General features: G+C 36.5%; 1 protein-coding gene across 3 annotated transcripts in view; it reads left to right on the top strand.

Moving 5' to 3' along the window:
• Positions 1-23,385, top strand: part of LOC122710817 (semaphorin-2A) — a 545,106-nt gene that overhangs the window by 373,956 nt on the left and 147,765 nt on the right. For 2 of the 3 annotated variants that reach the window (XM_043928957.1, XM_043928955.1), the window contains 7 exons: positions 5,311-5,373; positions 7,005-7,112; positions 8,397-8,667; positions 15,947-16,177; positions 16,388-16,801; positions 18,433-18,709; positions 20,067-20,514. In XM_043928957.1, coding sequence (XP_043784892.1) covers positions 5,311-5,373; positions 7,005-7,112; positions 8,397-8,667; positions 15,947-16,177; positions 16,388-16,801; positions 18,433-18,709; positions 20,067-20,514 — 1,812 coding nt within the window. Of the gene's footprint in view, positions 1-5,310; positions 5,374-7,004; positions 7,113-8,396; positions 8,668-15,946; positions 16,178-16,387; positions 16,802-18,432; positions 18,710-20,066; positions 20,515-22,009; positions 22,661-23,385 lie in introns of those variants that run through there. The other variant, XM_043928956.1, reaches the window with a different exon arrangement.

Below are 23,385 nucleotides of genomic sequence, written 5' to 3'. Positions count from 1 at the left end.
TATTTCGTTAATTATCGATTCGAAGAGGGAAGACAAAGATCATCCAACTATTCCAGACTCGTTCGTAACAATTCTGTGACGCTCCTTCTTGCTCCTTCTCTATTTAAACAGGACAGGTTTGCAGGTTAATTAAGCATTCGTGTGCGTGCACGTTCATGAGCCTTGTTCCACGTGCACGTGCATGATCCCTAGCATAATGGCACGCTCGTATTTGTGCACGATTATATATTCGCACGCATACGCGTGAGGATACCACGTGTATATGTTACAGAGACGCGTGCGAATATTTGCGGACAAACGTGTTTGTGGACGTACGCGTGTGATTACTCGATGTCGTGGATGTTCGGCTGAGATCGAACGTTCTCGTGATTGTACGAATATGCTGGATCGGTGATTGTTGGTAGAAATTGGTCCCTTTATGGTACCTGTAAGCGTTTGATATTAGTTTAACGCATTTTGCGATTCTGGTTGCATAATAATTGATAATTTATCACGATTGAATGATTTTAATAGTTTTATATCTTCTTGTCAAAGCATTCAATTATCGTGCTCGTTCCTCTTTCATTCGAATATTTGTTAATTATTTTTTCAAACGATACAGTTTGAACTAGTTTTGTAACCTCTTTTCAAAACAATTATTACAAAATACGTTACGATAAAATCTTTACAATTAAGTGGAAAGAGGGACGTTTTTATCAGATATGAAAATAAAAATTACACGATAAAAGTTCTCTGTTTCAATTAATGTATTCCATTCTATAATAATAGAAATATGACAGAAAGCATTGCATGTTCGCGATATATTTAGGAATTATACGTTTAACAATTGCGGGTCAAGGAAAAGGGAGAGAGCATTAATTATCTATAAATTTCTATTTTCACTTTAAGAAACTTATTTTTTCACGGTTCAAATTCAGTCACGCGAGAAATGATATATTTTTTTTTTTTGATATTGAACCGAAAATTACACGCAAAGGGCGTGTAAAAAAATTCGAAGATCTTATAAAAATAGGAAGCTAAAAAATATTTAATTCACCTCATTTCCGCGAACGTAATAATCGCCAAATTACGCCATTAATATAAAAAGCTCACCCATAAATCAAAAGTAAATTTGCTTTTTCAACTACCCTGAATCGACCTCGTTTCATTCGCGGAAAGTTCAATAATAAAGCTAACGTAGCAGTTAATGGTTATACTCACCTATTACACTTTCACCCATTATCCCCTTATTAAAAAAAGCTAAGCTCAAAGATCAAAGGATATTACGAGAATTAAAAAATTAAAAAAAAAAAGAAATTAAAAAATGTATATATCAAACCCGTTTAAATAAGATTTCAAACGAAATGCAAATTCATCAATGGGAAAATTACACGATGAATCGAACGAGATAAATTTGGATTATTTTCCTTTACTTTGTTCGGGAGAACATCAAGTTGGTCTTCGCTTCGAGAATTTTCCCCAGGCGTGTTCCCGCCATCGTTTGCAATCGCGATGAATATCGAGAGGTTTCGAGGATCGAGACGCGTAAAATCGAGATTCGCGCTGCCCCGCTCGCGGGATACGCAAAGTTCGAGAGGCCAAAAGCTCATAGAATAGAATTCCTCGCAGGAATTCCATTTTACGCGGCCATTGCCGCGAGCCAGACAATTCGATTCGGTTCGGAGGCGATTCATTCTACCTTCGCCCCGAACAAATAATTTTCCACGCTCGCCGAAAACCTATCGCGAGATCAAATACCACATATTGTCTCTAACATATGCGAGCTCGCAAAAACGCAATTTATCGCGTATGCTTCGGGAACGTGTAATTTTTCTGACCGAAATAATTTTCTTTCTCATGTTGAGCTGCTTTCAATGCACCAACGTTTTACCCTTTAGTTTCTTCCGTATAGTATTATGCTCGTGTTAAACCAACGTTAATGGAAGAGAATTTTTTTTTAATTTTTGTAATTTAAATCATTCTTTTTTTTACGAATTATTCAGCGACTGAAAATGATGTTGTATTTCTCTAGACAATCAACATCCCCTCAACACTCTTCTCTCTCATAATATATATAATATTATATTTACCAAATATATTGATCCAAAGGAACGATAGATATAAAATATTGAAAAAAATTGATCATCCGTGATTTTAAAAATCCCACGTACCGTAATTTCGAGAGTGCGCCCCAGCTAGTGTCCTCCGCATCGTCCGAATAAATATCACGGCACGGTCGCGTGCGCGAGCAAAAACAATTCTTTCGTTAATTTATTAGCCGTAGATCACTGTCAGCCGGCCGCTGTTTCGGCTTTCCCCCTCCCCGGCTCCCTGGGCCAGGACAATTTCGAGGATCAACGCGGTTTCTGGCCGTGACACCGGAGCGGGGAGCGGCACGCGACGTCCGCAGGAGATCGATCGTTAAGGGCAACGCGTTTCGGACGATTGACCGTGCAAACGAACCACTTCCTTTTCCGGATCGTGTCTACGACCTCTGGCGCACGAACCAGCTTCAGTTCAGGGGTTGTATTCCTTCAAGGCGTGGAAATCTATGGCCGAGGGATCATAGATTTATCCGTTTCTTTTTTTCTTCTCTCTGTTGGACAATTGCGATTTATCATGAGATTAGAAAGTAAGAAATGAATTGATGATCGTGAAAGAGAAAATAATAAATATTGAATGTTTCGATGTTTTATTATTTTTTTTTTTCTTATTTTACTTTTACTTGATTGCACGTTAAATAATAAATGTACATTTACAATTATTTTATATAATTATTTCACGCTATTGTGTGGCTATTAAAATGTAGAAATGAGATTCGTCTATGCCTCATCATTGCAGAGAGGGAATTGCTGGGGGTGGGCGAACGTACGAGTATAAGAATAATTTGAAAAAGATCTTTGCTAAAACTCGCTCTTTCTAAACTCGCTAGACTATGTACTTTTCGTCTTGAAGAAGACTCATCGTCACCGACATGCGCACACATAGAAATTCGCAGACAGTACTTAGTCTTTCCAATGTACACATAGACATCTAAAATCTCAACCTTTCAAAGATAATACGATGTTCTTAAAGGTCTCTTCCGTATCTTCGTGATACCTAATTACTCTAATTGCCAAGTGTCTGGATTATCTTGCTTTATTTAATTATTATTAGATATTCATTAGCTATCGTTAGATAATAAATTGTGCAAGCGGAATGTGTTAATAATTTTGGTTCAAGACTTAATTTCGAAATTCAATTTAAAAATTTAATAAGTTAGAATTTTGGTTTATGCAGAGATAAATCTGATTAATCTATAATTATTCAAGGTATGAATTTCATTTATTTTATGCAACAAATCTATTCGTTTTCACATATAATTGTTAGATTACTTTCTATTCTATATCTATTATTATTATTCTTACGATAAAATGAATTAGAGAAACGAAATCTTATAAATTATATTTAATTTAATGTATTAAATTAATATATTAAATTTACTTTTTATTATAAATTATATTTAAATTATTTGTTTGTTCAGTGATAGAGAATCATTATTTCATACTTTTCTTGATTGCAATAACAAAAAATAAAATGAATATAATTTATAATTGCGAATAAGAGACAGTAAAAGGGAAATATAATTAGAGATCCTATCCTCTCTTACACGCAGAAAACATTTTTAATCGACAAAATAAATCATTAAATTATACGTTACATTATTTCTTATTGACAAAAATTCTAATTACTGACTTTCTTTTTCTTTTTTTTAACACGGAATGAAACCAATAATTAGTTTTCATTTTCTTTCTAGTTTTCAAATTGTCGACAGCTTCTTTTCATTGGCCGCAATAATTAAAAATTAATTATAAATAAACACCTTACCTTATCCCAATATTTTTCAAGAAACGAATTTTATTCAAACTCACGATATCGATCGTAAACTGTATGATCCTTTTTCCTCTCCAAGATCACTTGTTACAAAACTGGGTCGACGAATCGGAATCGCTGTTCGAACGTATTCAGAAACCAGCAAAGAAACGTTGCCACGGTTGGAATCCATCGGTCATCGAGTCATCAAAGAGCGCCCACCCTCTTTCTCAAAAGTGAAGCCACGAGACTTGGTACCGTGCCCCTCCCCATTTTTTTTCAATTCCGTCTGTTGACCCCAATTCCAGCCGACACATTCGCAAGGGTCGAGCTTTGGAAAAGCTCGAGGTGTTCGTCTGCCATGGCGTCGCGATCCGCACAATGACACGAGTGTGCAGCCTCTTCTTCACGCTCGCGAAACGTCGAGCATGCACTCGTAACGCCTCTCCATGTTGTGTAAGGTCGGGACCAAGAACGTCGTAGGTGAGGAAAAGGTATGGAAAGTAGGAGAGACGACGGCTGAGGGCGAATGAACGTGAAACGGACGAACTCGAGCCACCACCCAAAGAGATCTCGAGCCCCAGTCCCCAGAATGACTCGTAATTATGGCGACCGTCTTCGAAATAGAATTCTCTCGCGACGATGACGAGTCATTCAGCGACCCTGCGAAAGGTGGAAGGATTAATTTTATCCATATTCTGATCAGTGAATGTCTTGATTGATCATGTTTCTTCTTTCAGATTTTAAATTTGTTGGATGTAAATTTGTCGTAGTGTAAATAAAAAGAATTATCATGGTATGAAAATGAAAATTCCATTGTCGATCGTTCTTCTAATAGGGGTAGTTATATTTCGTTTTCATTATTGAGAAATGAAATATACCGTCGTTGAAGTTTGGTTCAAGTTTAGATAACTTTTGAAGCTTTGTCACTATTCAAAATAAGCTTGGAAAAAGTTGTTTTCATCTGTTTCTTGTTCTAAAATGAAGGAAGAAACGGAGTAATATCGAATATTCGTTGTTAATCATAGTTCATGAGAGTGGTTTGTGCTTTTTAATAATCGTGTCCCATTTTCCATCACATCGCGAGTTTTAATCTGGCACGATTTTAATCATTCCATTCAAATTAAATGTTGCAACGTTTAACTGTTGTTCTGAATATTTTAAAAAGTATTCTGAACTTTTTATCGACACGAGGTTTCGAACAATTTTAACGTCTCGAACGAGTAAATTAAAGTATATTGGATTATACAAGATTCCTTAATCACGATGAAACATTTCGAGTAAATTGGATCCGCTCACAATTTTGAGATATAGATAATGTAATACAACATAACATAATCAATATTTTGATCTATGCTTAAAAAAAAAAAAAAATAAAACAAAACTTTATAATTCACGTCGCAAATTTGTTAATTTGTCTACGATACTTGACACGTTGAGGCGCATTGCAAGAAATAACCCTTTTCTTTTCTTTTGCAGAGGGACGCGCTTCATCTGGAGCCGAGCAACGTGGCAAATTGTGTGTCCAAAGGGAAATCAGAGGTGAATTACTTCTTTATTTCATTATCGCATTTACCGGGCCGGGTTCGCGCCGCTTTTCAACGGAATTTTAATAACGGCGCAATCTAATTAAAGCGTCACTTAAAATGGGACTGCGGAGATGGTAATTACCTCAAGTATAGGGGCGTCACATAGGGAGAGAAAGAATAAAATTTCGTGATGATAAAACGGCCTCGATGCGGAGAAAAGGAAAACAAATTAACTTTTCCTTAGATTTGAGAAAGAAAAAAGAAATATATTCCTTCGTCGAAAGATAAAAAAGATATAGACAATTCATAGAGCATGATTAAGGATAGACGAAAAGAGAGAGAGAGAGAAGAATCACGAATAAAAGAACGAGTTACTCGAGTTCCTTTTCCTTTTTTGCGTGTAAAAATAAATGGATCGCGGTTAAATAAAATACGAAGAGGAACGAATAGAGGAGAACCCGTTAGAAATCCAGGGTTTAATGGGCCCCGCGTTTCAATTCTATGGAATCGTATCTAAACGAAATTTTATATCGAACAGATATTCGTTAAAACCTGTCAACGATGTTGCGCAATTTTTACTTTCGATAATAATAATGGGAAACAACTTTAGATCCAAAATGTTTCCACACGCGAGAGGAATTCGTTTTATGGAGTATCGATCGGGCCGCGTTGACGTTCCCTTAATTGAGAACGAGATTCGTTCGTCTGATGACGTTTCCAATTTGGCGGTGATAATGTTTTCATATACCGATAATTTTCAAGCGGGGGAGGGAAACACCCACTCCCGCTAATTGGCGATTTTTCGCGCGATATTTACGCGCATGACGCCCGGGCGTCGTTTATTTTATACAATTCGTAATGCGGACGAGAAAATTCGAAAGATAAATTGCGCGAAATTCACCGTTTAACTCGTCATTTCTTAACAGTGGCGACATCTGTTGGAAACCGTAAGCATAGGCGAGAAAAACATCGATTTGATCATCTTCTGTTTGTTTTTATTTTTTTTCAAGTTTTTTCGTTTTCAAAGATAAAGTCTTGTATACGTTTCTTATGCGGATTATTTCGCACATTATTTACAAATTCGTAATTTCCTTGTACAATTCTCCTACTTAAAATAATCATTCTCATACAATGAATAATTAGATAAAGGATGATAATTCGAAATAGTTATTAAGCTCTTTTCTTCTCTCTCTCTCTCTCTCTCGAAATAATAACTTAAGTGGAAGGAATTATCGGAATAATGATACCTAAAGATAACTCGATAATATTCTTCAACATTTTATCGCTTCATCTTGCAGACGTAACGATCGCATTTTAAGGCGGACAATTCGCCGCCGTTTATCGCGGCTTCATTCGGTATTCATCGCGCACGCATAGGCGAGGTGTAAGGTCCACGCAAATACTCTCTACGTGACGACAAAACCAATTTATTTCCCGCGCGCCAATTCGCAGCGAAATACGCGAGGCGACGTGATCGACCATCAGGTGGAAACCCTTTGCCTCGCGATCCCGCTCTATATAATTTTCTGAAAAATCCGTGTCCACGCATCGGAACACTTGCCCTTCTCCCTTCCACACGACCGTGGCCACGTTTCTTCGCACGTATCCGTGGGAAATTCAATTTTCTTTCCCCTTCTTTCGCAGCACTTCGACTGCCGGAATCACATAAGGGTGATCCAGCCAATGGGGGATGGAAATCGGCTGTACATGTGCGGCACGAACGCCCACTCGCCTAAGGATTGGGTGATTTATGTAAGTATCCGTGTGTTTGTTCTTCATTTTTCCCCGTTTGTTTCACGAATCGAATCGAACCTCGCTGGTTTCCGTGTCGAGCGATTTTTTCAGCGTTTCGAATCCGTACGCCCTTTGGTAAACATACTAAAGCGAAACTTTGGAAGGGCTCGTCCAATTTTTGCATAAGCTTTTCTTCGATTGTTTTACCTAATTTGAGAGAGAAAATAATTTAATTCTTTCGAAGTAAAATTTATTAAGTCATTTGATCAATTTGAATGGTGTTTCGTACACGTAGATATATATATATATATATACTTTTTATTTAAGAAACTTTAAATGGCAGATACACGAAATTGAAATATACTATGTATTTTTAAAAATGTTTATTCTTTTCATATAAGGAGAAATAAATAAATTTATAGATAAAAAGTCGAAAGACAAAATTGTATAAAGTAGATAGTAACGTTTAATGTCTCTAATCTCTGTATCGTTGGTGCTTCGTGCAATTTAGGTATCAATTCCTCTCGTGGAATCTAACACAATTTCACCGGTGGTGCAGTTACGCAACAAGGTAAATGAATCGTGCGTTCAAGTACCCGTGTAATGAAGTCAAAGAATATATTGGTCTCGCTTTGTCGAAGATTACGACTCCCGTGCGTGTAATAGAGTTTCGGTAATGTGTAGCTTTTGCGTAGAAACGTGCTACTCTAACCTCAAATTTTCCGCCATGCATGTGCAAGCAACGTGTCCCTTTTATAAGCATATTAAATTTTTAATTTTAGAATTTTATGTTGTACAATTTTTTTTTGTAATTTTTATCACGAAAGAACAGTACGAAAATTAATGTATATTTTAATTACATTTTCCACAATTATGCAAATTATATAATTATATTTATTTTTCAACAAAAATTTATAATTTAATTTATAACTTATTATTATTCGGTTATAAGAGATCATAATAGTCTGAATTAAATTTATGTTTCAAGAAATTAAACTTTAATTCATAGATATATTTTATCCAATATATTCAAATTGTTATTCACAATTTTTCTGAACTAAACTTGAGCTAATAATATCCAAGTACGAGCTAATAATATCCAAAGCAACGAAGAAATAAAACGAAAGAAAATGAAAACCTGTACTCCTTCAACCCTATAATCGACACGTTGTTATCATTTTACGGATCCCACGAAACACTTTAAAATTCCAATCGACACGGAACGCGAATAATAAAAATAAGTGAACTGTGACCGTTTCACGAGCCTTTATATGTTTATCGAAGCTTGGATATCGTTTACAGAGCAATCTGACCCATTTACCTCGCCACGAGTTCGTCCCGGGCGTGGGAATGGGCATAGCGAAGTGTCCTTACGATCCTGCGGACAATTCGACGGCCGTGTGGGTGGAAAAGGGGAATCCTGGGGACCTGCCAGCTCTTTATTCCGGAACCAACGCCGAATTCACGAAAGCCGATACCGTAATCTTCCGCACGGATCTGTACAATTTAACGACCGGTCGGAAGGCGTTCAGCTTCAAGAGGACGTTGAAGTACGACTCGAAATGGTTGGACAGTAAGTGCACGGCAATTTCTTTCCCTTTCTTCGTTCCACTTTAAGTCTGAGAGAGAACGGAGCCAATATCCCCGGAGAATTAGTGCTTCGCCCAGTGGAAACTTTTTATACGGATCTAACTAGATGGAATCGTTGTAACAAAGCTTTAAATTTGACCGTGTTTTTCATCCGGCTACGATATTTGAAGGTATTGGTATTTTCGCGAGCGAGCAAGGTTGTGAAGTTGAGGAAGAAGGAGATTTTCTTTGGAGTGGAGGGTTAGGAGGAAAATGTTATTGAGAAAAGTTGGCAGAGTCATTTTTAGCTAGTAGTAACTACTACTAGGTTCGCTTCTGCGTGAGACTCTGATCTTGAAATATCGCAATTGGGGAAGCAACTTTTATGCGTCGTATCTGTCTCGAAAAATTGTTACTTATTGTAACAAGAAACGGTTCAATTTTAATTATTATTATTTGAATTTTTAAGATATCATTATATTATAATATTATAATACAAAATATTAAGCATTATAATTCACGATTTTCTCGAATTTTGAATTTATTTCTTTTTAACTCGTTGCTACGAATTTCTATGTATATACCTATTCGATATTTCAATTTTATCATTTATCGTATAGAAAGTACATTTTCTTTTTTGAGGAAGAAGAAGAATCGAAATTGAATATTTATCGTAAATCTTCACCATTAACAGTATTCTCCTTGAATCCATGCCAGCAATAAATCAGTTAAATTTCCGGTCATCTATAAATTCCCATTTAAAATTCTTATCTTCAATCGATCTTACCTCTTTAAACGCAATTCCACCAACCGGCACAAAACCGTAAAATTGAAAACACACCACCGATTCTTCCTCACTCGTGTTGAATATTCATCGATCGTGTGACGTCGTCAGACGGCAAAGAAGTCAGCGTTCACCGCTTAAAGCCGCTTGTTCGCCCTATCAACAAAGAAACTTTCATTAAAATCTGAATCACGGATTTCCCTTGTTGGGAATACACGAAGAAGAAAGAAGGAAAAAGAAAGAGAAAGAGAGAGAGAAAGAGTACCTTCGTTACAGGGAGACGACTCTTTGAGACTCAAGAACGTTGCAAGAAACGCGTGTAATACGCGTGTACCTCGGTTAAATAGTAAGCGGTATAAAGCCAGCCGATACCACCACCGGCGTCTCTGTTCTCCGGAAACGGTTTGTCTGAACGGTTTTCCGTCTTTTCAGACCGTTCACGAGGAACACGCGATAAAGAGGGCGCGTTGTATGGGATGAAGGATTCGAGGGGTAACACGATCGGCTGGTGTGGGTGTTCAAGGGTGTCTCGGTTCTAAGAAGGTTCGAGACACAAGCGATAAAATAACACCCGAGAAAAATTCTTCCTCCGACTAAATTCTCTCGTTCGTGGCTGTCTTTTAGCCCTGTGGAATGAAAAGAGGAGCACTGTTGGCCGGATGGAACCCTCCCGCCCCCTCTTTACGCGGTGTATTCCGATCTTTAATCAGTTTTCAGCCGGGTCGTTGGATCGGGAAGGGTGAGGGTGGATTATTGCGATTCGTTGGATTTTTTCGTTACCGAACGGAACACCGGCTGGAATTCGAAAGCGGGCGGGGGAAATTGGAAAATGTAGATTAGAACGTGTTCCGTGTATCGGATCGTGGAATGCGGTAATCAGATTCAAACGCGTCTGAACAGCTTTGATTTGTTTGGATTACGTTTGTTTGGCTCGTTTGATTGTGAATTACGTTTCTCCAATGCCGGGGAACACCACCGCCGCGCGGGGTAATCGCGAAAGCGTGTAATGACGATGTTATATTTAACGAAGGTGGGGGCCTGTTTGCTTGTGCAAAGGTACAAAGGTATGGCGAAATACTTTGCCTCAATTTGGACTGACCCTCTTCCCCTCCACTTGTTATTCGATACTGGTTTTAAGCTGTCGTTAAACTCTCCATTGACGCGTATATCTTCATCATTAACCTCTTGAGCGTTGATTTTTTCCCATTTCATTTATTCCTACAAATTGATAATAATACTGTGTTATAAATAAAGGAAGTAAATATTAATATAATAAAAAATTTAAAAAGTATTTATTTAAGCAATTGTACTGTTGACATTATTTTAATATCATTTAGATATTCATTGATCAGTTGATAATATAAATTTAAACTTACTTAAATATCGAGTTACAAACAACAAATGTTCCTGTACAGAATCAAGTTTAACTTTCATTTTAATCAAATAATTATTTCCGAATGAAATACAATTAACATTATCAATGAATATTAATAAAATATTCGTGAGAACGTTATAAAATCGTATTACAAGTTTGACATAATTATTCAAATATTTTCACGAATCGTTGTGCATTCAATCTGGTCCGAGCAAAGGATGCATTCACTCGAAAGCGAAAGCAACCGTGAAGATAAACAATTGTCTAAGAATAATTCAGTCACGTATTATTCGGCCGCGAAACAATTTCATTTGCGCCGCGTGTTGCTCCTTATCACGTTGAGTCGAAATCATAAATCCTCGCGCGAACTTATCAATTAATTTCAACTTCAACCCCCGTGTATCTTGTCTCTCGCGGCGAGCCGGGAAATAATAGCATCTCGGGCTAGCTGCTAGTTGCCTTATATTTCTCATTAGAGGCGCCTGTCTCCCCCTGCCATCTTGCCAACGATGGCACCGAGTAAAATTCGACCTTCTCCCTCTCTCTCTCTTTCCCCACCTCCAAGGTCGCTCAAGGTCTCGAGAAGGGGAAACAAGGTGAAGGAGAACCTCCCCCTATTCCGCATCCCCCATCAGCCAAGGCGAGATGCATGATTAGCCGTTTGTTTCATCGTTTAATTTGAAGCAGGCACCCCTTTCAGCCTCTCCCTCGCCCCCTCCCTCGCGCTCTTTTACCACCGCTTTCAAGGGCGGGACGTTGCCATCAAGAGCCATTTCCCCGCATCGAGTTTGTCTATTAACAGAGGCGTTGATTAAATGCAGGAGAGAGGGCAGAGAGACGGATAGGTTCGCGTGCTCGCTGCTCTCTGTCTCTCTCTCTCTCTCTCTCGATTCTCTCGCCCTCTCGAGCGTCTCTCGTTCTACGCGGCAAAGTACGCGGAATGAAGATCGATGCGATTCGCGGTTGGGGAGATAAAGGAAACAGGGATCGAAGAAAAAAGTGTGGAAGTTTTTAAACGAGGTTTTTGAATAAGTGGACCAGTTTCACGAATCGATCGTTTCTTTCCTTACGTTGTGCTTCAACAATTCTGAGAAGAATTTCCTTGTTTGTTTATCCCGAGGAGATTAACCTCGTTCGTTGGGTTTGTTGTAATCCCTCGTTACGCGAGGATTGTTTATAATTAAATGGGTAGGTTGGCTCCATTCGTAATTTTAAATTATGCGATAAATTCAGCTTAATCGGCGATCAGCGGTTTTATACCGTTCAGCGTCGTTTAATTCGTTGTGTAAAGTGTTTGAGAGCCGCCATTCGGTTTGTTGGTTTAAAATGAACGAGGTGGATTTACGTTTTGGTACGAGTTTCACGAGTATTTAATATTTTACTTGATCGCAGTGTAAATAGGAGTTAGATTATGCGAGTTAGAGGATTCAAAAGAAATGAATAAATTCATACGTTTAAACTTCAGTACTTTCCCTATTAATTTCTATTGAAATCTATTGAAAACATGATACACAAAACATGAAATTTTTTACAAATCGAAGAAAATCAATCGATAAATCAAACTCACCCGTTAATTATGAAAGTAAAATCTCATCATTCTTATCAAGAATCACAGATTAGTATCCCGTTTCTTAACACAAACGCGATCAAACGTCCGAAGAAAATCGAGACGAAACGTCGCGTCCAATTAACTCCACCTAAATTCTCCTCCCCCTTCCCAATTCGTCTTCGTCGAAACCCGTTCAACCACCATAAACTTGTCCTGAAACTTGGAAACACGGATTGTCAAAACGAATCGCAGGAAGTGAACGGGCCAAACTTACCAAATTTCCCTATATAAACCGTGTAAAGTAGATTTTCTGCTAGGCTTGGAAATAGGACGGAGATGGCGAGCATTTCGAAAATTAACCGGTCGCGGGTAATTTGGCATATTTATTAACGAGACGTCGTCCGTAATGGGTAGCGAGAGACCCGCGGAAAATAGAATTTCGTATTTGGCCGCGCCGTCTCCGCGCCACTTGTAAACTTTATGAAACTGGCCCCAAGGGTGATTTCATTATTCCTCGCGCGAAATCGAGAGTGAGAACGCCGCCGGAACGGCGTTCCGTTTCCGCTCTCACCGTACAATACCGTATCGCCCTCTCGACGAGGTTGAGTAGTCCAATCAAAACTCGCTCGTGTTTCTCCCCGAATCCAGACATTTCCTTTTTCCTTCTCTGCTTCGTTTCTCTTCCACCCCGCCCCTTCACTCTGCCCTACCAACTCTCTTTCTCTGTCTCTCTTCCTCTTTTCCACTTCCGCTCCTCGATATATCAAACTTGGAGCGGGCGAAGCGTCAGACAATCGATTTAATCGGTGAACTGTGAAAGAGATTGCGGCCTCCACCCCCTCACGGTCGCATAATGTAAAATCGACGAGAAAGAGAGAGAGAGAGAGAGAAAGAGAGAGAGAGAGAGAAAGAGAGGGCGAGGCGCGATTTAAGCACGGAGGGGAAGAAAAAATTCGATTTCCGGCAAGGGAGCATCGTTGTTTTTAGACGAAAAACGTCCGTGGTGAACTACTTGCTCGGAGTATCGCATGGGGAACGGGGCAATTAGGAAGGCGTGACTCGAATGCATGGTTAATTGATCGGAGGAATAAAATTCGACGCGTGGGCGGATATTTTTCGGGGAATTTACGGGCAGGTATTTCACGTTCTTTTTGGTGGAAAGGAGGAGGAATAGGCTAATTGAAGGGGTTAGAGGGGAAAATGGCACGAGCGAGAAAATATTTCGTTTGAGAAAATTATGATTATAATTTAATGTATTGTTGTTTCTTTATTGTTGATTTTGTAGAATTTGTTATTAAGATATATTGCTTTTTAACACAGAATAGCGTAGAATATTTTTGTTATTCTTGATATTAAATTTTATATGATAATGTTTAGTTCTTTTTCTTCATCAGAACAATAATATAATTTAAACTTAAGAATACAAATGATTTAACTATTCTTTAAATCACAAGGAAATCTTGTTATTCTAGATTTTAATTTTCATTAACCAACATAATCGATAAAATTATCGATGCTCGAACAACAGTAACGAGCGAACTGTTAAGCGGTTTTTTTACGATAACAAATTATAAAAGCGACAAATGGATGCTCGTTAAAAATGCGTTCAAGTTGGAAGCTTCGTCACGGAATGCTAAATGAAAACTAGAAAAGTCGTTTCCTCTTCGAATGTAAAACTTGCCGCGTCGTAACTTTTTCCTTCGTACGTCTGTTTTATAGTTTTTCTCTTCGTTATGCCGCTGGTTCCTCGAAATTTCAAAGTTTTTCGAGAGCTTTGACGATCGTAACCCTTTCGAAATAATTTCTTCGACGGTTAAACTTTTGTTTCTCTAACCAGCGCCTCGATCTCGAATGAGGCATCGACATAAGATACTCGACGCGCCATCTCGTGTAAAAATATCAAAACTAAACATTGACCCTAAGTATATTATATATTATACACTATTTTGTATGAAAAGTATACAAGTTAAGAATTTTCATTTTATTTCATATGAAATATCATTTATAATCTGTGGATAGAAAATAATATGACAAATTGAAATTCAACGGAAATAGGATGATGACTATTTTCAATTTACGTTTCATCTCTATTTTATTTTTATACGTATACATCTTTCGATTTTTTTTTATGTGTTATTTTAAAAATTTTCAATCTCTATTTTATTGCAAAATATCTTTCCTTCTGTCATGAGTCGAAATTCAATAGTTTAAGCGAGATGATTGACTTTATTCAACAACGTGTACCGTTTCCAGTGTATGTTGAAATTTCTATTCAAACTATTGAAATTTCCAGCGGATGTAAAACAAGCGATGGCATGTTCCATCGATGATACATGTAGACTGAATGAAAATTCACGGAAAAAACGCGTGGTATGTCCCTTGTTAATGTATATATGAAATACTACATAATGAATCAGTTTCTTTCTCCTCTTTTGGAATGCTTTATATTTTTTAGACTTATATAATTAAATTGCGGTTTTCTTTTATTTATATAATTTTCAAATTATAAAATTAATTTACGTTATATCATTTTTCATATCCATATTAAAACTGTATTACGAAATTCCAGAAATTCTGATTAATATTTCTATCCAAATTCTATACATAGATAATTCAAAATGATATCTTATTAACATTTGTTTGATTAATTTTTCTTTATTTTCAAACCGATGAAAAATTTTCTCTTGATTTTGACGTGTTGATGTTGATTTGTTAGCAAAAATCAAAGGAATGATGGATCATCGTTGAGTATCTGTATCCTTATTTGGTGCTTAAAGAGGAAATCGTTCGAAGGAAATCTTCTCGCGGAATTTCATCAAGGGTAGAATCCTAGCACAGCGGTAGTCTCCGTCGAAATTACTGTTTCTCTGGATCTGACACGGAATTCAGTTTCGTTTTTACGCCCCGCTTGGTATTTCCATAAATTTCCCCACGACCGGAAACCGATGTTCAAACTCGAATTAGATTTGTCAAGTTATACTTACCGAACGTTAAACATAATTTCGCGTTCATCCTGATATTCCCACGTTATAAATATATATTTATTTCACTATTTTATGCCCTTGATTTTAATATCGATTAATAACAAGTATCTCCCTTTTACATTTTCTTCCTCTGTTAACGACATATTTTAAAAGATATATAATTAGATTCTTGAAGCTGATCATAATTTTTAAGTATCTTGATTCATTTGAAATGATAACAAGAATTTTTGTAATATGAAAGAATAATGGTTTTTGATCAATTTGTGTTCATGAATCACATTTTTTAAATTAATTATATCGATAAATGTTATAATAAAGTGTCTAATAAAATTTTCACGATATATCTATAATATTCTTGTGATATATCGATGTATAATGACATGAGAATTTGTTTGAAAAAAAAAAAATATTAAAAATTCAAAAGAATTGAAACAAAATAAACGTAAAATACAATAAAGATTTTCGTATAACGAATAATGAAGAAATTGCAATTCAGTCTATTCGGTATCACTTGGTTGAACTTTCCCCGAGAATTCTCGGATAACAGTGTTTCCTTGATCGAATAACTCTTATTCTTTGTGACTGTTTCAGAACCTAATTTCGTGGGATCTTACGACATCGGCAGCCACGTATTCTTCTTTTTCCGCGAGACGGCCGTGGAATACATAAATTGCGGGAAAAGTGTGTATTCCCGCGTGGCGAGAGTTTGCAAAAGGGACACCGGCGGCAAAAATATTCTCTCGCAAAATTGGTCGACTTATCTGAAGGCGAGGTTGAATTGCTCGATACCCGGCGAATTTCCATTCTACTTCAACGAAATACGTAAGTCTGATCGATTAAAAGAATAACGTATTAAATCTCACCTTTCTCGATTTTTCAATAATCACAGATCTTCTCGATCTTTATTTCGACTCCATTTTTTTTTACTAATATAAATCCAATGAATTTTTCATTCTCAATATCTAATTTCTTATTCGACTTTCAATCGATGCAATAACGTCGTAAAATCAATCGATGCACGTTTATTTTCAGAGAGTATTTACAAGGTGCCAGGCGATGACACTCACTTTTACGGTACTTTTACCACGTCGACGAACGGATTGATGGGCTCGGCGATTTGCTCGTTCCATATCGACGCGATTCAAGAGGCGTTCCGTGGAAAATTCAAAGAACAGGCGACGAGCAGCAGCGCCTGGCTTCCGGTGCTCTCCAACAAAGTTCCTGAACCGCGGCCCGGTCAATGTGTGAACGACACCGAAACGTTCCCGGACACGGTCCTCAACTTCATTCGATCCCATCCCCTCATGGATTCGGCGATATCGCACGAGAATGAAAAACCCGTCTTTTACAAACGAGACGTGATGCTCACACGATTGGTCGTGGATAAACTGCGTATCGATTTCGTCGGCCTCGATTTGGATTACACGGTCTATTATGCTGGATCAAGTAAGTTGAAATTAGAAAGTAATAGAGATGATTTTTAAATTTGAAAAAGAAAAAAAGAAATGGAATTGGAAACAAGAACTGTTTACTATTTGAATTAATAACAGGGATATCTGTATTCATTGCTCTGTTATTTCATTATTATAATTTAAACGAACATTTTTCATTCACATACCGCTGGAAGATTCGTTTTTCCAGTTGTCGTAGATTCTTTTTACTGTGGAGTACGATTCTATTTTTTCTTTTTTTTTTTTTTTTTTGAGATTCGATTGCGTCAGAAGTACTTGTTTAAGCCGGGAAATTATGATAAGAAATTTAATTCGGGACGCGTACCAATGTTGGAATGCGTTTTGCGCTCCGCCAGTCGATTTGTCGTCGTGAAACTTGGCAAGATAATCACGGGCGAACTTCAAAGTTCTTGCAGTTGACTCGTACAATCTGCTATTGCAATCGCTGCTTTCGTCTCCCGGCCAACTGTCGAGTGTCTATTACCGCTAAAAACTAATATAATCAGAAGTCCCTACCTGTACAACTATGAACTACAAGAAATGAGTTGCGAAAACACGTCACAACTCTGAGACTAACTACACTTTGAAACTTTCATTATCGATCAATAGCAGATACAATCTTCTAATTGTACGAAGTGAGCGTAATCGCTCTCTTTCATTTACAGGGTATCTCAACTTTTTCCCTTGAAAACTTTGCGAAGTTAAGTTTTACAGGTGAAAATAAGATTAAAATGTCATTCGATGAAAAATCTATAAATTCTTCATGGAAAGAAATATAAAATTAGGTTAGCATTTCTTTATGAAAATATCAAATTAATATTCCTTAAAAATAAAAATCTTTTTCATTAAAAAATTCAGATATTCAGATTTTTCATTGATAGAATTTTGCAACATTTAAAGATGGAATTAACGATGAATAAAACTATAACGATTTTTGTTACATCTTAAAAATATATCTTGTCCTTTTCTGGATGTGAATGAATGCTTGTTTCCCCAACACGAAATGACATTTTAATCTTAATTTTATTTTATCATTAACAAGAATTTGTACAATGATAAAATCTGTACAATGGTATGAAAAAAATCTGGAAAAAGTTATCTTGATACAGTGTTAAGGGAAAAGTACTCGGTTTTTAGTTTTACTTCCGAGTGAAAAAATTACGTCAAACTATTTAACACGTTTCGTACGAAGATTGAATTTTAATGGAACTTTATAACGAAATGAGAAAGTTTCGTTGGCGTACTTAATTACGAAAAAATAAGAATTATATCTAATTTTTAACACTTTCATCTTCTTTTAAATTCATCTTGCTTAAATAATGAATGTTTTATAGAATTCATTAGAAAATATGGATCTTCTTTTCTTCAAACACATTTCCAAAACTATTAATTTGCATAAAATTAATTCTTAAATTATATCTACAATATAGATATCAATGACGTAAAATGAAATACAAATTAAAAAAAAAAAAAACATTTAATTTCATTTAAAAATAAAAAGTTATTTGTCAATTATTCTGGATTCTATTAATAAAACAATTTTCTATTATTTCCACGAATAAATCTAATATCAATCAGATCAATTACCTCGATTTAAATTAAATCCATTTCTTTTGTGTGTTGCAGGTGATGGACGCGTGCACAAAGTTGTTCAATGGATAGACAATAACGGGGAGTCCCAATCTATCCTGTTGGACGTTTTTGACGTGACACCAGGTGAGCCGATCCAGGCGATGGAAATCTCGAAGGAGCACAAGGCTCTTTACGTAGCCTCCGACCATCGAATAAAACAGATCGACTTGGTGATGTGCACACGAAGATACGACAATTGTCTTCGTTGCGTTCACGATCCTTACTGCGGATGGGACAAGGACACGAACACGTGTAAACCTTACGAGCCTGGGTAAGTTATATTTTCATTATTTCTTTTTTCCTCTTTTCTAAAATGTTATTCTTAATGTGTACATAAATATAGTATTGAAAATATTACGATACTTTTAACTTCAACGATCAATAATTTGATTCATACAACGTTAGCTTAAAAAGCAATCAGAGAAATTAACTCTCAATTAGGTAATTTGGATCATTTGTAAATAATTGGGTTAATTTAATTTTAAAGTTTAATCATTAAATTAAAATTGGAAATTAATTCTTTTTTGATAATGATAATTGGATCAATTTAAGTAATGATAAATAATCAAACGATGCGTTGAACAAAGGAAAAATTGTGCAATATTATAACGTAAAAATAAGAATCTGGAGGAGGTCGTAAATCTTCTAGAATTAAAGTATTAAGCTCAATGATAATGCTCGTTTTTTACGTGAAAATTGTATGAATTACGAGAGGCTTAGCTCTCCATGAAGAATATTACGAAATTTTATTTGTCGAGTTTATTATCTTAAAAATCTTTTTTTTTTCCCTCCCCTTGAAATTATTACTTCATTTATACATTCTGAATGATAGAATGATAAAACGTTAATGAATAAAATTTAATACAATTAAGACTTTTATAAATTTAATATTATCTTCTTTTTTAATATTTCATATTTCACATTGGATGAAATTTAATGCCTCGAATGGCCCACTTAGGTTAATCCGATTTAATTCGAGAGATTTACTCAAGGTATCTATTTCTGTTCTTCTTCTTCAAATTTTCATAAATGGCTTAAAATTCTTTCGAATCTATATCTGTTTATTCCATTTATCCAGTTATATTATGTATTGTTTATAGAACATTTAAATACATATTCATTTAATTCAATTCAATTCATCTTCGTGATATAATATAATCTTCTCTTCTATAATTATATCTACTGCATAGTGCAATGAATGGCCTAGATTTATACCAATACGTGCTGTGCTTGCAAATAATCAAAGATTCAATTTATTACCTCTTTAAATTAATATTCCTCAATTTTTAGATATTAAAAACTTTTTAACGAAATTTAATAGGATTAAAGCTAATATAATTATGAATGAAAAAAAAAAAAAAGAATTGTAGTTTTTCGTTTTGTCGATATACGTGAAAACATAGATTTTCCTTAATTCTGAAAGAAATCAAGTTTCATAATATAAATAAATAAGAGAACTGAATGACGAAGGAAAGAATTTTTAATTGTTCCATTTCTAAATAACAATTTAATAACTTCTTAAAATTTAAAAGGAAGAAAGTGAAACTTTTCATATGATCTTCGATTATAAACAACAAAAAATATCAAGAAGAATCATACTTAAATATTACCTCCATTCTTTTTTCCAGACTCCTTCAAGACGTGTCGAACAGCACAGCGGACGTTTGCGACAGTAGCGTGGGCAAACGGAAGCTGGTAGTCACTTGGGGCCAGTCGGTGCATCTCGGTTGCTTCGTGAAGATGCCGGAAGTGCTGGCGAATCAGGAAGTCAGGTGGTACCACTACAGCAAGGAGAAAGGCAGGTATCAGATAGCTTACAAGTACGGTGCCGGAGGGGACAAGTTCATCGAGACGTCCGAGAAGGGCCTGGTGATCGTTGGCGTGAACGAACAAGACGCCGGAAGATACGATTGTTGGCTAGGTGGTTCGCTACTGTGCTCTTACAACATCACCGTGGACGCGCATAGGTGCTCGGCGCCGGCAAAGTCTAACGACTATCAGAAGATATACTCGGATTGGTGCCACGAGTTCGAGAAATACAAGTCGGCGATGAAGAGTTGGGAGAGGAAGCAAGCGGTGAGTACACAGTTTCGTTCTTCGTTTGTTAATATTTAGAAACGTGTGATTTTTCGAAAAACTTCGAACGAAGTGAACAGATTTTTCGAATTTGTTTTATCAATTTAAGGGAAGATATTATTTTTTGGGAGAAACATTTGAACATTTCACTAGTTTGGAAAATCAAATTTGCGCGATTCGTTAAAACGTGTCGAATATAATCATCAATCTCGTTTTTATTTTCATGTATATTACTCAGTTTATTGATCTGTTTTTATTCGGTGGAAAATAAAATCTCGTTTTTTCGATATCTATTAATTTATTTAAAGTAAATATCGCGTTAGCGTTTAAAATAAATGGTTCGATTTTCTTGCCGCGATTTCCTTTTTTATTAAAGATTCTGAAGGGAAAAAAGGAAACTTATAAAAGAAGGAGAAAAGATGGAAACTCGTTTGAGAAAGGAATAAACGTTGGTAAATACGTAATTTGACTCTGAATGCAACGTACCTTTCAAAATTGAATTCATCCTTTATGTTTATAAAAATACAAAAGTTTCGTAGCAAGCTAATATTTACTTCCTACATGAAAAATTCTTTTCCCTTACTACAGATGGTTACGATCCAAAAGGATTAATATAACGAAATATAAATTGAAAATAAAAGCCAAAGATCTCCCCCCATTCTGTATATCTTTTCCATTTAAAAAAAAGATATAATACTCGAGTTTCTTTCATGTTTCTGCATAAATATGAACTCAAGTACCATACATGGAGCATAATCATATCTAAAGCAAAATAGCTTATTATATAGTTTATTCAATCTATTAATTAAACGTATGAGAAAGTAGTATTAAGCACGTGTAAATATTCTTTTAAATAAACTGAGCAATTGAAAAACTTTTAATTATTATATTGCGGTTAAATAAAAATTTCTTTTGAAGTAGTTTATTTATTTTTCAAAATAAACTTTTCAGATTGTACGTGAAAGACACGTGCAACGTTTTCCTTCAATGAAATTACATACAGATATAATCGCTATTAGTATCTCTGGTTATTAATCATTCGATATCGTCAAAATATTGTATGAAATATTCTCTATCAATTTTATCAAATATCCATATATTTATAGCTCAACAGGTGATTGTAACGAATCAAGTGGAAGTCAATATTTATACACAAACAACCATGTAAATTTTGATACAATAAAACAACCTCTTGTGCAATCGAATTAAAATCGAATTAGCCGAATATTAAAAGTGACAAATCATCTATGCTAAATAAATTTCCTTACATCAATATTTTCTAAAATACTTAATATTTTTTTTTATCTACACGAAAATTGTTTTATATTTCTCAATTTCTAAATTATTAAGAATTATATTAAGTTAACAATAGTTTACCAAAAGAGAGAAGAATTTTAAAAACATCTATTAAATCAAAAGCATCCATTTTTAAATTACTAGAAAACGTCCGCTCGATCGCCTGCTTGAGGAACCACCGTCCATTTCTCTGTTCCAGCAATGCGCATCGAGGCAAAACGACAGCAATCAAAATCTCCACACAAACGAGGTGTACGGCACCCCCTTGGTCTGATGGAGCCGATCGTTGGAGCCCTCTTCGAGCCGAGATCCGGACACACTGCCACGCACGAGCGTCCTGCCGAGGAATCGCGGTCCATCCACGATCAGTTGGGCGAGCCTCACTCTCCTTCTGACCGGTTACACCACTGCCTTCGTACTTTTTGCCGCTGGGACGATTTTTCGCCCCAATGAAATGTCGTAAAGAAGACAAAAAAAAAAAAAAAAAAGAAAAAAAAGAAAAAAAGAAAAAAAAAAAGAAAATCAAGCAGTCGAACGTCCGAAAACAGCTCGATCACCGCGACGTCCATCCTCGATCGGTTGGACGAGCCTCGTTCCAACTGTCCCCTCACCTGGAACGTTTCTTTCGATGGACACTCATCCCCCATTTCGACCCAATCGAACCGGATTACCCGAGAATACTCAACAGAGATTACTCGCAATCTGAATTCCGTCAGTGCAACGAGGTTGTTTTGTTTTGAAAACGCGCGGTATTCATCGAAAACCCATTATTAATTACGCCGTGAATCGCGTGTAACGCACGCATTCAAGGCCGAACATACCTAGATAAAATCCGTTTTTCCGTTTTTCTTTTTTTTTTTTTTTTCGGATGGACCGAACCCTCCTTCACGAACATTTTCTCCTAATTCGTGTGTAAATAGAAAGACACGGTGAAAGGAAGTGAGAATACGATTCCAGGACGTGGATCGTCTCGAGAGAAGTGCGCTTAAAGTGCGAACGAGAAGGAATGGAAACGCGCCTCGGACCGGAAAAGGAAACAATCGCCTGGACTGTGCTCGCCGATAATACACACATACATATATATATATATACACACACGGTTCCTAAAAGTTTCGTTTCTCACGGTGTGGAATTGTCCGAGACGAAGAGGGAAGAGACAAGAGATCGGGGAAGAGAGCGATTAAGAGATCGTTAAGATCGGCCGTGGTGATCGGGAGGCTGTTCGGTTGAAATAAGGCTCGAATCGTGGCGTCCGTCCGCAATGTAACCCGTTTAGAAACCGGAAATCAATCCTCCTGTTTCCTTAGATCTGTGATACGAACGAGAGACGAGACGAGAGAGAGAGAGAGAGAGGAGAGAGGCCTCTCGAGAGAGCGAACGGGTTCGGTTGGTCGCTTTGTCGGGTTAACTTGCGAGGTTACAACAGGAGCTGAAAATACAGGCGACGAGAAGAGGGATAAGATATACCGTAAGCTCGAGCTTCAACGTAGTTTTAACCGAGTCAAGATTGATAAGATCTTGTATTGTGCGAGTTGTTATATCGATTCGATATGATGGAGAAGGAGAGAAAGAGTT

This window comes from Apis laboriosa, unplaced genomic scaffold (assembly GCF_014066325.1).
Source record: "Apis laboriosa isolate Shangri-la unplaced genomic scaffold, ASM1406632v1 scaffold157_cov153, whole genome shotgun sequence".
NCBI classification, from domain to species: Eukaryota; Metazoa; Arthropoda; class Insecta; order Hymenoptera; family Apidae; genus Apis; species Apis laboriosa.
Note: the sequence above shows the minus strand (reverse complement) of the source record. Positions and strands in the feature narration are given on the sequence as shown.